A 12,860-nucleotide genomic window follows, 5' to 3' on the forward strand; every position below is an offset into this window, starting at 1 on the left:
GAGAGTTCCTTCAAGAACTTCCCAGCCATTCCCCCTGCAGCCAATCTCTTTCTTAGAGGAAACAATTTTGAACAAGCTCTTCTGCTCAGTGACTCCCCAGCACCAGCGTGCCTGCTAATCCCTGCCTTTAATTTCCTGCTGCATCGGCAGCTGCCTGGCAATTTGCTGGATTAAAGGTGTGAGCTGCTTACGGGCTGGGCTGGCTGACCGGAGAGGCAGGAACAAGGCCTCATTGTTTTTCCATTCTCTCTCAGCAGCTCACTTTTCATTCTTCAAAACCTCCATTATCATCTATCTACCCAGCTACCCATCCATCCATCTGTCCATCCACCAACCCCCCATTCCTACCCCAAGCACCCAAGCACCCCAGTTTACCTGTTCAACCACATATCTGTTCCCATCCATCCATTCTCCACCAACTGATCTATCATCCATTGATTCATTGATCCACTGTTCTATTCAATTTAGTTTTCATCAAGTATGTTTGGTGTCTACTATAACCTTTAGCTAAGTACCCCAAATCTACTTTCCAACCATTTTATGTTGGAATAAGGAAGGCAAACAATTACGTGGAGAAGAAGATACATACTACAAGGAAGAATGGGGCAGAATGAGAGACCCAGCAAGGGTAGCTAGCACTGAGTCTCTAGGGAAGAGGCATTAATGATGGAGATTTGTAGGACAATATTGAGTAGACTAATTATTCATTAGTATTTGTAGAGAACTGTGGGCCAGGCGCTGTGCTAACTGTCCATGTCTGGGCACAGACGGGCAGGACAGACACAGGGCTGTTCTCACGGGGCAGACAATGCCGGGTTGGGACACTGAGTAGCATTCTAAATGAAGAGCACGTGGGGGCATGGTGCAGATATTAAAGCATGGTTGAAAGCCAGCAGTGTCGGGCCAGAGGCTCAACATCTGCCTGGCATTCCCTTCCCATGAAGAACGGTGGTCAGAGCCCTCTGAGAATCTCAAGAGGGAAAGGAAATGCCAACTGTGGGCACTACAACCCCATCACTTGCTGACAATCTCCTTCTCTTTTATACACACGGCCACAATGAAATGACCTTTCACGAATAGCAGGGAAGGCCTCCTGGAGAAAATGGGGCCTGTGGGAAGAAAATCTGCCTACCCGATGGCCATGGGACTCTGATGAGTCAGAGAACATTTGCAGTGCGGATTGCCGATTGTCTACAGAATACTGCAAAGAAAATCTTCCATGTCCTCTTTCAGAGCAGAAGCCCAGAGACAGGGGAAGGGAGAGCATCTGAAGCTCAGAGGGTCTTCTTCCTAAGTAACTCTGAGGTAGACTGTGTAGCTCCCACCTGAGCTGCTGGCTTTCCATGACTGTTGCCGACACTCACCTATAAAATGGAGGCAAGTCTTCTGCACCGTGAGGTGGGATGTATCCCTGCTGCTTGTTCAGTTTTGCCCACAAGTGTTGCATTTAATTCTTTGTAATTTAGCATTTTATAAATCCTATTTACCTCCTGGGGAGTTCTGTGGCTTTACCTAGACATGAAAGCACTCTGCACACCCAGATTTCCTGTGGGCACTAATCCCAGGACGAATATCTTCTCTACATGCGGTGATTGCTGACTGCAGATACTGTCTGCAACCCTGACCTTACCAGCGTTGAGAACAACCACATTCTGCTCACCGTCAGTGGCGCTATGTTGGCTGGAGGCTGCAGGGTGTGTGTGTGTGTGTGTGTGTACCTCTGAACTAACACTTGGTTTCTAGCCCCTTCCCTTTTCTCTGCCTCCTGGCTGCAAGGAGGTGAGCAGTCTTGCCTCACCATGCTCTTGCACCAGGAACAACAGAGTCAGCCAGCACGGGATGAACCTCGGAACCACGGGCTGAACCTTCCTCCTCGAAACTGCTGCAGTGGTGCCGCGCACACACTGTTTAGGAACAACATTCAACCGACAGCAAAGTCCGTCACGACCTGGCCACGGCCCCTGCCTTTCTCATTTTATGGAGCCCCTCTCAGACAGAGGCACCTTGTTATCTGGGGGCCTGCAGACCCAGGTGATCTAGCCAGTAACCTTTTCAAACTTTCAGCTGGGACCGCCGCTCACGTTCGCCATGGAACTACTCACAAGGGGTCTCCCACAGGGGCGTTCGATGACCTTCTATTCTAGGGTCAGTGTCCTCAGCAGCGACAGTACCGCCTTTCCACACCAGCTGTGTGGGGACTGCTCCCAGTCAGGTCCTGAGCAACACCTCAGCCCTCGTCTAGGGCTATTTATGAACTACTACCCGGGGCCAGAATACCCTCAGTCCCAGAGCCACCCAGAACAGTGAAGGGGAACGCCATGCTGTATTCCTGTCTGGAAAAGCATCTTGCCTACTGCCAGTCAGCGAAGCTGTTCATTACTTAGCTCTGAGCACCTGGATTAAAATGTGGGCCTCCCAGTAGGCTTCAATCTTGACCATACATGGCTTTAAAAACAGAGTAGCGTGTAAGTTCCCATGGAGGAATATTTTATGTTAATCTCAATCAAGATTATTTCCCTATATCAGCAAAAATACTTATTTATTGAGGCCTTTGCAGGCTGGCCAGTAGCTTCACAACCCCCTTTCCAGGGAAGAGGTGACCAGAGGTCTTCTGAACAGGCTGGCCTTTAGGTGGCTTAGCAGGTAGAAGTTCTTGTGGCCAAGGCTCATGGAACTGAGGTCCGTCCCTAGGAACACAGGGTGTAGGGAAGGCCAGACTACCACCAACCGTCCTCTGACCTTTGCACATGCCGCTTGGGGCCCGACCACACACGTACATCTATACTAAGGTAACATTTAAAAAGCAGCTTGACTTCTGTGGATATTCCTTTTAGTAAAGAACCCCTCAAATTAACACACATCACGGGGGGGGGGGGCTCAGGGGTAAAAGTGTCTGCTTGGCAAGTATGAGGCCTCGGGTCTAATTCCCAGCTCCACGCAGGAATCACAGGGATGCACGCGTGAACGTGCCGTGCTGGGCAGCAGGGCTGATGTCACAATGCCCTTCACCCACCTCCACAGAGGAGGTGTTCAGAGCTTGAATTTGTCTGTTTGGCCCTTTCCTGAGTGGCGTGTGCTTGACATTCTGTATGTGGCAGGGCAGCAGGCGGTGACAAACGAACGCATGTCCCCGTGACTCGTCCCAGAAAGAAAGCGACAAGCAACGCTTCCAGAAGAGCGGACTGTGCTGATTTATTACAGAACGCAGTTAAAAAAAATATCTTTGAGGTTAGCCTCTCCGGCTCAAAAGCACTGAACTAGAAACACTGGGCAGCGATGCGACGGTCTCTCCCTTGCTGGCTTCCTCCCCCGAGCACTGTGGACAGGGTTTGGAGAACATTCGATCCATGTCTCATCGTGGACTGATGGAGACTGAATGCCAGCCATCTGCTCCCCAGAGGAGACCGCTTTCTGAACTCCCAAAGCATGCATTGTTAAATGGCATTAGGTTATTTCAGAGTGACAAACTTGGTAATGGTATTGTAACACCAAAACAGAACACCTATTTACCAGACACACACACGGCAACTAGAAAAGAGAAAGTCCCAAATGTTCACCGAGTGTCACGGCCCATCTGGAAGGAAAGGGGAAAGGCACTGTGTCCCTCTAGCAACACACGGCTACGACTTCACATGCTCCAAATTCAGCCCCTTAGACACGACATTGATTTCTACCACATACAAGTCACAGGGAGCTCAGGACCCCTCTGCCCTCTATCCTCACCCAGGTACACGACAGGAATTCAGAAACGCTCTCCGCTTTATTTACAAGTTTGTCTTCCTGTTTCAGTGGGGTAAAAAACCGTCTCGACCAACAGTTCCCAAAGGGGTTTTCAGCTGAAATTCACGCACAAACCACTTACATGAAAGAAACAATGGGAATCGATGTCCGAACCCGAACGCCACGCCTAAACCTCCCACCCGCCGGCAGCGGGCAGTGAAGCTGCTCTTCTCTCCACTCCCGCTAAATTCTACACAGGAACTCAGGGTCACCCTCTTCTGCGAGAAAGCACAAGCGACAGGGTGACCCCTCCAGGTGTGACCCCATGTGTGGGTGCTGCTGCAGAGAGAGCGGGGCCAGGAGAGACCACAGGTTTCCGACTCCCCGGCGGAACTCAACACGAACAAAGGTTAGTCTTGGAACCCAGTAGTACACATGCATGGACGTTAGAACATGACGGAAGGAAGGCGGAGCCTTTCTGCACTGGACACGCGGTGGCTTGTGGGGAGCCTCTGCCTGCCAGTGGGGTTGGACCCTGAATGCTGGCTGGAAACAGAAATCTCACCCTGGGCCACAAGTCAACCTGTCCTTGGCAAAAACAGAACCTAGAAAAGAGCGAGTACAAGACACCACCATTATCAGTTTCTCGAGATGTCCCCAGATTTCCTTGTGCGATTACCACAGACTCAGTGAATGGCCCAAGACATTCCCGGGTGCCACGGACATGGACTGAGGAGCGATATCAGAACAAGGAGACAAAGCCTTGATTCTCTTCTGAGCAACATGAACTGGAATTTCTGCCACAGTGGTCATGGCTGTCACCTCCAAAGCTATGACCAGCCATCTGCACAGTAAAAGACTCTTCCCCACGAGCAGGGTTCAGAACGTGTCGTTGCGGTCTGTGAGCTGGTTCAGCTGAGGTGAATAGGCGTGTATTCTGGCCTCCTTGTCTGGATGATTTTTGGCTTGGGTCTCTTCGTTCTCTCCGTCTCCTCCTCCTCTTCGTTCTCTTGGTCACTCTCACACACGTGGACCACCACACTGGGAGTGGTGTCTGTGGCTGCGTGGAGCTCATACTTCTCGCCTAGGGAAGGAAAGCACCGCATGGTAACCAGGGCAAGTCCTTGAGTATGACATGCAGGTACCCGGGACTGGCACCAGGGCAGGAAGGGAGAGCAGGAGGAACGGAACCTGTGTTGTTAGCTAATCCTTCCCAGGTCTACCCAGAGCATAATCCAGGGGAGGTGTGGGAAGCCTCAATTCAGAGAAAGGATGGCCAAAAACCACTCAGTGAACAAATGTCCTGAGTCTGTTGTAAGGCTTTCAGCTGGGGTCCAGAGCACAGCAGGGAGGAGGTGTGGAGAGGCCCTATGTACACACACACACACACACACACGCCTGCCTTGTATCTGTCCAACCATCTCATCCTTCCCTTAGTTTGGAGGCAGGTTTGACAGAGTACAGGCTGGCCTCAAGTTCCCTAAGTAGCTGAGGCAGACCTTAACTTCTATCCCTCTTCCTCTGCCTTCTAGATGCAGAGGCCCCACACCACTGTGCTGGTTTATGAGGCACTGGGGGCCAAACCCACGGCTTCATACATGCTAAGCGTGTACTCTATCACCTGAGCGACATCCTCAGCTACAGCACCATTGATCTGTTCGTTCGTTCGTTCGTTCGTTCATTCATTCATTCTTGTGTCAGCTATTAGCTGGAGCGGAGTGCTCCCTCATTGCTGTTCTGGGCTAGCCTAGGCTTGCCCAGGCTCCATCACGTTCACACCACTCTGCTGCAGCAAGGTCAGGGAGCCTTCTGTTATTGACACACTGTGGCTGGAAAGCAGGGGTCTGGGACACCCCTTGAGGGAGTCAGCATGGCAGAGTGGCTGCCGTATGGACTGAGAGTGCAAACGCTAGGACCTGGACACAGTGGGCATGCAGGCCACTTCATTCCTCTGTGCCCTTTGCCTCTTCTCTAAAATGGGGCAACCAAGGCGGCGATGAGGCCAGTTCCACCAGAGAGCATTCAAGACACCCAGCAGCAGGCTCACAACACGCTGCCTTGACCAGTGCCACCCAGCTCTATGTTTTAAAAAAGTAGGGTGCTGGGACGTGATCAAACATGGGGTACTTGCCAGCAGATGCAAGGTCCCAGGTCTGAACCCCACTGCTGAACTAGCTGAGTTCTGAGGTGACGCAGTGGCTTGGGCCAGCTCTCTAGTGTGCACCTCAGATGTGGAGGCACGGCACCAGGACCAAACACGGCACATGGCCTGGTCTCTGCCCCACCAGTGAGGCTAAAATGCTGCCCTAACTGCCTGCTAACGTGAAGGAGTCTTGGCTCTCCCAGTGCTGAGGGTTGCTGGGAAAGCTGAAAATGGAGGCTTTCCACAGAAGTATCTACCATTGTCCCAAGTAAGAAGGCATGGGACTCGAGGCTGTATTGTGAGACCTCTGCAGTCCTGAAAGGCACAGTTGAAACAAAAAATAAAATACATACACACACACACACACACACACACACACACAAGCAAAACCCATTAACTTCACTGCTAAATAGATGAAGGGCAGACCGCTCTGAGAAAGTCCCTTTTGTAAGAACCTTCTCGTCAGTCCTGAAGGTGTGCTCAACTCTGAGGCGTGAGAATTCCCTCAGGGCCCCGGGGGGAACTCTGCTACTCCAGTGTACAGTGCAGACTTCCCAAAGGGATGCTTCGGCCCATTCGTCCCCAGTCTGGGTTCTCAGAGACGGAAGGCTCGTCTCACTTCCTGCCTTGGGACAGTCTGGCTCCTTGCCTCAGAAGGAGATGCCCTCTGCTTCCATGTGTGGCACCCTGACGCCAAACCCTTGGCTTCACTAATGATGCTAGCTAGCAACTGCCATGGCCAGCCATCTACTTGCTCACACAGGTCATTTCCAGTCTTGACCTTCAGGCCCCAATTAGCACTAGTAACGTGATTCTTGCTTTGTACCGCAGGAGGAATTTCCGCTTAGGCTGTGTTCTCAGAAGTGTAATCTTTCAGCGTAAAACTGCTGATGGGCCGTGAAAATAAAACCCTTCCCCAAAGGAACATCGGGTAGCTGCTCAAGGAGAAACAAGGAGCTGATGAACAGTCATTGCTGTGTGGTAGGCAGGAGTGACCCTCACATCTCTGCACCCTAGCCCTCCCTCCGACCCACCCCTCTGAAAAGCCCTGGTACACTACTCCTAAAAACCACATCCCGAGCACTGAGCTGCCCACGGGCCAGGCACCATGCACAGCGCCGTTTACAGGTGATGGTTTTCTCGATGGCTCACAGTTCCATGAGTGAGATCCATTCTGGGCTCTGTCCTCACCAGGACCTGGGACTCTCCTCCCACCCACTAGAAAGGCCAGGTAGGAACAGTGACTGCAGAGGCACCAACTCCCGAGAAGGGTGGTCTGTCTGCCCTTTCCAAACAAGAGCCAGCTGCTCACCCCACCTGGAACAACTTGTTCTGTGGCTGGGGCGTGTGCCACAGAGGCATGCCTGATGGGGCTACAGATCTAGGGAACACTTCGGGGATGGTGGTGCAGAGACCCACAGGCTGCTATTGTCTCTCCTGCAACCCTTCCACGGGACACACTCTGGGCACGAGTGGCAGCAATGGGGAAGAATGCAGGGTTCACACAACACATTTGCAGGAGGTCATGGGGGGCGTCTTGTGTCAGGACAACCTCCCCTCCCCTCCCAGCCCCTTGACCACATGAGGGCGCTGCTTACCTGGCCCCAGCTTGGAGATAGCATATAAAAGGTCGTAATTTATGACTGGGGTAGCGTCTTCCACCTGTTTCCAACCCACGGGCGGAGAGGCGGGAGGGGAGATGAGAAACTGCTTGTCTGGATTAGGCGGAGCCAGGTGTGAACTTCCTATGTGTAACGTCTGCGGAGAGAAAGGAGCTCATCAGTGCGCTGAGAGAGAAGAGCAGCGGTAAACAGTTCACAGAGGTTCCCGGACACCTGTGGGAGGCAAGCACAGCCAGCAGCACCCCAACGGCCAGGGAGGGCACCAGCTCCTATTCCAAGAGCTGTGAAGATGTCTGTATGGAAGTGAAGGGAGGTGTCTGGGGCAAACTTTTCTAGTGGCCGGGACAACACTGGATGAAAAAAGCGGAAGGGAGACAGGACTTGTCCTGGCCCACAGTTTGAGAGGGTGTAGTCACCATGGCGGGGCATGGCAGAGCTTGCAGTGGCTAGGACCTGTAGGAGCACGTGGCCTCTTGTTACGTGGTGCTAACCAGGAAGCAAAGAGGGCTTCAACGGGAAGGGGGGCTGGGCTCTAACCCCTCAATGTCCACCCCTGAAGGATCCCATTCCTTTAGCTAGGTCATCACCTCTTAAAGGTTCAGTAACTCCCCAGAGTGGCATCACCGATGACCCAAGTATTCAAACACATGAGCCCACGAGGGGCATTTCATATTCAAACCCTAACAGCGCCAGTACGGTGGGAGCCCCCCAGGGCTGCGAGCCTCACACTGCACCGATTGTGCCCGCCCTAAATGACAGTGACCAACACAGACGATTTTAGAATAAATGAAGCCACTGTTGCTGAGGCAGAGGGATCTCAGAATCAATTTCTGGGAGACCTAAAGGCTAAGTAACAATTCTGGGGGTGGAGGTGGGGTGAGGAAAAGGACCTGACAAGGACTGACTTTACCTTGCGAGTAACATTCTAAAACCTCTTTTCTCTTTGCTTGGCTATCTACCAGTTCCTGTTACAATATCATAGAAGTGGGAGCTGCCTTGAAGGTTCACCTGGGGTTGGCAGGCCAAAGGGCAAACCTACCCATAGTTCCCCATCTCTGCCCCTCAGCTGAGAGAGGGTTTCAAGCATGTGGTAACCATTCCCCCACCTCGAGACTGACAACGCTGTGCTGATCTGCATTCAGGTCCTTCACAAAGCCAGGGTGCTGCTGTAAGCCTAGAGAACCCGCACCAGATCCCTGAGAAACCTCGCACAGACCCAATGCCCAGGTCCTAGTGGACCCGAGTAGCCTGCAGCGACACCCTGCAAGCTGCCTGTGTGAACCAGAAGGGCTTCTTTTCCTCATTTCCCATCCACCCTAGGAAGCTACAGGGTAACCATCTCTGAGGTGGTTCTCACGCTCCCCTGCTTCCTTCTCAGATCAGGTGAGACTCAGAATTCAGGATAGGGCTCCTCTTCTCTTGGGATGCGCACTAGTTTTCCAGTGTCTATCATAACCAGCACATGGGGTGCTTTGCTGGGACGTGCTGGGAGGGAGGACCCTGCTTCGCAATGGACACACTTACCTGAGCAAAATATAACTTCATTTCCTTCCCCAGAAACTCAGTCTTATGCAGCTGCAGCCTGGCGTCGGCGGCAGATAAGGGGTTGCTGAAGTTTATTCGGACACGTTTGAAGCTCTTAAAATACTGGAAGGTGATGTCCTTGTCATACGTCCTGAAGAGGGATTCAAATTTGGCCTGAAAAACAATACCAATAAAAAAAGTTTAAAATTCACCTGCTTGAGGGAGGCCCTACTCATTACCTTCCTTGGTGAAGAAATGAGTTCATCAGCCATTTCCAGGACTCCAAGTGTGTGTGTGTGTGTGTGTGAGAGAGAGAGAGAGAGAGAGACTAAGCACACGCGCCACCATTAGACTAACTCAGGTGATCCTCTAAGAAGGGAAGTAGACAGAGTTTATTATGCCAAATTCATTTAACCAGCAGAACAACTAGCACTGCTTTTAAAAGTGGGATAAGCATTTTCCAGGGAGGTAGCGTCAGGTCGCTCCTTATCCCAGCCTATACTCCCATGACCCTCTGCTGTCTAGCCAGCTCATCCAGAGTAGACTTTGTGTTCTTCAAATATTTCTTTAGGGCTCAAGGTTCTACAAGCAAATCTGAAGGGGGGGGGAGAACCTTTCTGAAAACTGAAGAACAAAGGCACAATGACCTTAAAAAGAAAGTCTGACCATTTCTTAAAGGAAGCTCTTTGTGAACTCCCACTGTGGTTTATCTCGGTCTGTTACTTTTTAACTTTTTAAAGGCTTAAAATTGAATGTGGCGCAAGCCGGTGGGCGGCGATGCTTTCCTGCAGGCACACGCCTTGCCCTGCTGTTGTAAGGGCTGCTGAAAATTAGGAGACAGTGAGAGCTGTGAGCGTGGATGCTGAAAATTAGGAGACAGTGAGAGCTGTGAGCGTGGATGCTGAAAATTAGGAGACAGTGAGAGCTGTGAGCGTGGCTGCTGAAAATTAGGAGACAGTGAGAGCTGTGAGCGTGGATGCTGAAAATTAGGAGACAGTGAGAGCTGTGAGCGTGGAAAGCCCAGATTCTGGGATTACTAGCTTGGCTTTTGGCTTCTGGAAAAACCTCATCAGTCTCCTGGGAAAGGCTGGGGGCCCCACCCTCTCCTGCAGCAGTATGCTGTTTGGGGAATGCACCTCCTAGGGACTCCAGAAGATTCTGGGGGCTTTTTAGATGCCAGGTGTTTTTGGACTGACTTCTTTCCTTCCTTCCTTCCTTCCTTCCTTCCTTCCTTCCTTCCTTCCTTCCTTCCTTCCTTCTTTTATTCTTTTTGTTTGTTTGTTTTTCAAGACAAGGTTTCTCTGTAGCTTTAGGAGTCTCCTCACTCTGTTGTAGACCAGGCTGGCCTTGGACTCACAGAGATCCACCTGTTCTACCTCCTGAGAGTTGGGATTAAAAGCGTGCACCGCCACCGCCCAGCTTTTTGAGTTCTTTTCTACAGGCTAAAACACACAGGACAAGCTGGGCAGCGGTGATGGACACCTTTAATCCCAGCACTGGCAGGTGGATCTCCATGAGTTTAAGGCCAGCAGAGTGTATAGAGCGAGTTCCAGGATTGGCTCCATAGCTATTGGGAAACCCTGTCTGGAACAATCAACCAACCAACCAACGAAACCCCAAACAAAACAAAACAAAACAACAAAAAACAAGAACACTCAGGCCAGTTTGCAGGGACTTCTGGGGGTGGGTGGTGAGAGGCACCTAGATCCTGGATCCTGAGCCGTAGTCTCACTCCTGCACAGGTGGACAACTGAGGCAGAAACTTACAAGCCTATCCTGGAAACACTGAGGGAAGTGTAGACAGGGCAGGGAACTCTGAGTCAGCCATCTCTGGGACTAAAAACCTAGAGGCTCTGCGCCTGCTCCAGGTGAAGTGCAGTACAACCACGTGTGTGTGCGTGCGGGCTCTTCTCTGAGGCAGGTGGCTGGGGAGCCCAGATGTAGGTGTGGAGCAGAGCAGAGCTGACATCTGACCTGGATGTCACCAGCTGGGCAGCTGGGCGATCCTCTCCTGCAGCTGTGAGGGGCTGGCTGGGCAGGTTTCTGGCAGAAGGGTGTCTTGGTAAGGCTGGGATTTCACATGATCTCATCAATAGGCACTGTGACTAACTGGAGTTTTGAAGTTATGATTCAGAAATTGGGAGAGATGACTTGGTGAATATTTTTAGAATGCAAGATAGGGCTTAGAAGCAGAGCACCAGAGAACATACATTATTGCTGAGTGCGCACACTTAGGAAATAATCTTATTTGTTCTAATAGTAGATATCCAGCTACACTTGTTGTATAGGATCTCTACTTAATAAGAAACAGTTGAATGAGTTCACTTATCGGGCTAATATTCAGCACATCAAGTTTGTAGCCTGTCTGTGAATAGACTGTGTTTACAATCAAGTTAAAAAGCTACTGTCCAGTCTCTCAAACGTTATAACATTTAGCTATGACTAAACTCTCTACACATCCCAATGGGCTTGAATAGAAAGCATTCCAAACACCATCCCCACAAACGGGACATATTCAATATCCTTTCATATGATTCTTAGTAACTGATGGGAAAAACCTCTTAATGCTTTTCCCAAATGGAGAAGAAAAGCAAAGTGATAAAGACAACTAATTATCTCCGTGATGGCTGCTATCTCATCCCACGCTGAGTTTTAATATTTGCTATGCCTGCATTTTTCTCTAGTCGGAAGGATCTGGAAGCTGAAGGCAGACACTTGCCGGTACTGCAAACACGCAGCCTTCTCACAGTATTTCCCACGAGGAAATCGGGTCATTTGGAACTCCAGGGGCAAGAGCTGGCAGCAGCCTCCCTCCAGAGTTCACAGGAGCCAAGTGTGGCCACACACAATGTCCGCACCTCCCGCGCACATAGGGAACCCGGAGCGTTCAAAGCAGCAGCTCTACCCAATTCCCATCCCAATTAATTCTTCAGGCAACAGCGTCTGATTTTCAAGACTCTAACTACTTTGGGGGTTACTTGATAAACCCCACAAGACAGCCACCCGCCCCTGAGATTTTGGCTAACTGTCCCAATTAGCGGCGTTCTTGGAAAATGCTCTGAGATCACGGGTCGCCAGAAAACCTTACCCTGGTTTCGCTTTCGCTGAAGACATCACGGTTTGCCACACAGGCAATCAGGGAGCTAAAATTGTAGTTAAAGTCCCTAAAATGCATTCTGCTTTCCTACGGGGCAGACGCTAACGACTCAGGCAGGCAAGCACCAAGCTGGAGCGGTTCCTTGGCAAGACAGATACCATGGGTCCTTTCTCCAGCCGGGTTTATAAAGCTCCTCTGAGGGCCAGCCCCCTGGGGGTGGGGAGGGCTCGGCTTCCAGAGCATCCTGTTTGGACAGCAAATTCCTGAGTCAAGTCTGGCGTGCTTGCAGGCGGACAGGGACAAAGTGTAAGTTTCTACTGGAAAGAGGTGACGTCAGCACCTTAGTCATTTTCCCAATGCTAATTGCCTCTGCTCGCAGGGTGGAAAGGCCGCTGAGGTTTGCTGAGCTTCGAAGCTTCACCACCCCTCTTGCGGCATAGTTCCCACTGGTAGTAATTCCACTCGGCCGTCCAGACAACACGTTTCTGGGGCTGAACGGGGCGGGCCCTGCTTAAGATGGAAAATGTTACAGAATGAGAAGGGACGAAGGTCTGCGGGGTAAACAGCAATTATTCTCCAGGGAGTCTTTAGGCTTTGAAAGACCTAGAAATCCAAGTCGTGGGGAGTTGCTAGCCCTGACAAACCTCAATGTTTCTTGCTGGGCATCAGAGAAACATTTTGCAATCGGTCTTGGTCAGTGAGTTTTGTTTTTTAAGAAAAAAGTAGGGTTTGTTGTGAAACGCAGTGTTTTTAC

At 51.0% G+C, this 12,860-nt stretch overlaps 1 protein-coding gene across 2 annotated transcripts in view; it reads right to left on the reverse strand.

Annotated features, from left to right (window-relative positions):
- Positions 1-3,158: 3,158 nt before the first annotated feature.
- Rcan1 (regulator of calcineurin 1) overlaps positions 3,159-12,860 on the reverse strand; it is a 71,386-nt gene continuing 61,684 nt past the window's right edge. The window contains exons 1-4 of one of the 2 annotated variants that reach the window (XM_050164812.1): positions 12,098-12,272; positions 9,010-9,183; positions 7,462-7,621; positions 3,161-4,804 (exon numbers count right to left, since the gene is read on the reverse strand). In XM_050164812.1, coding sequence (XP_050020769.1) covers positions 4,632-4,804; positions 7,462-7,621; positions 9,010-9,183; positions 12,098-12,184 — 594 coding nt within the window. In that variant the 5' untranslated portion in view covers positions 12,185-12,272 and the 3' untranslated portion in view covers positions 3,161-4,631. Of the gene's footprint in view, positions 4,805-7,461; positions 7,622-9,009; positions 9,184-12,097; positions 12,273-12,860 lie in introns of those variants that run through there. The other variant, XM_050164811.1, reaches the window with a different exon arrangement.

This window comes from Alexandromys fortis, unplaced genomic scaffold (genome assembly GCF_014885135.2).
Source record: "Alexandromys fortis isolate MF-2015 unplaced genomic scaffold, M_Fortis_MF-2015_v1.1 scaffold_162, whole genome shotgun sequence".
NCBI lineage: Eukaryota > Metazoa > Chordata > Mammalia > Rodentia > Cricetidae > Alexandromys > Alexandromys fortis.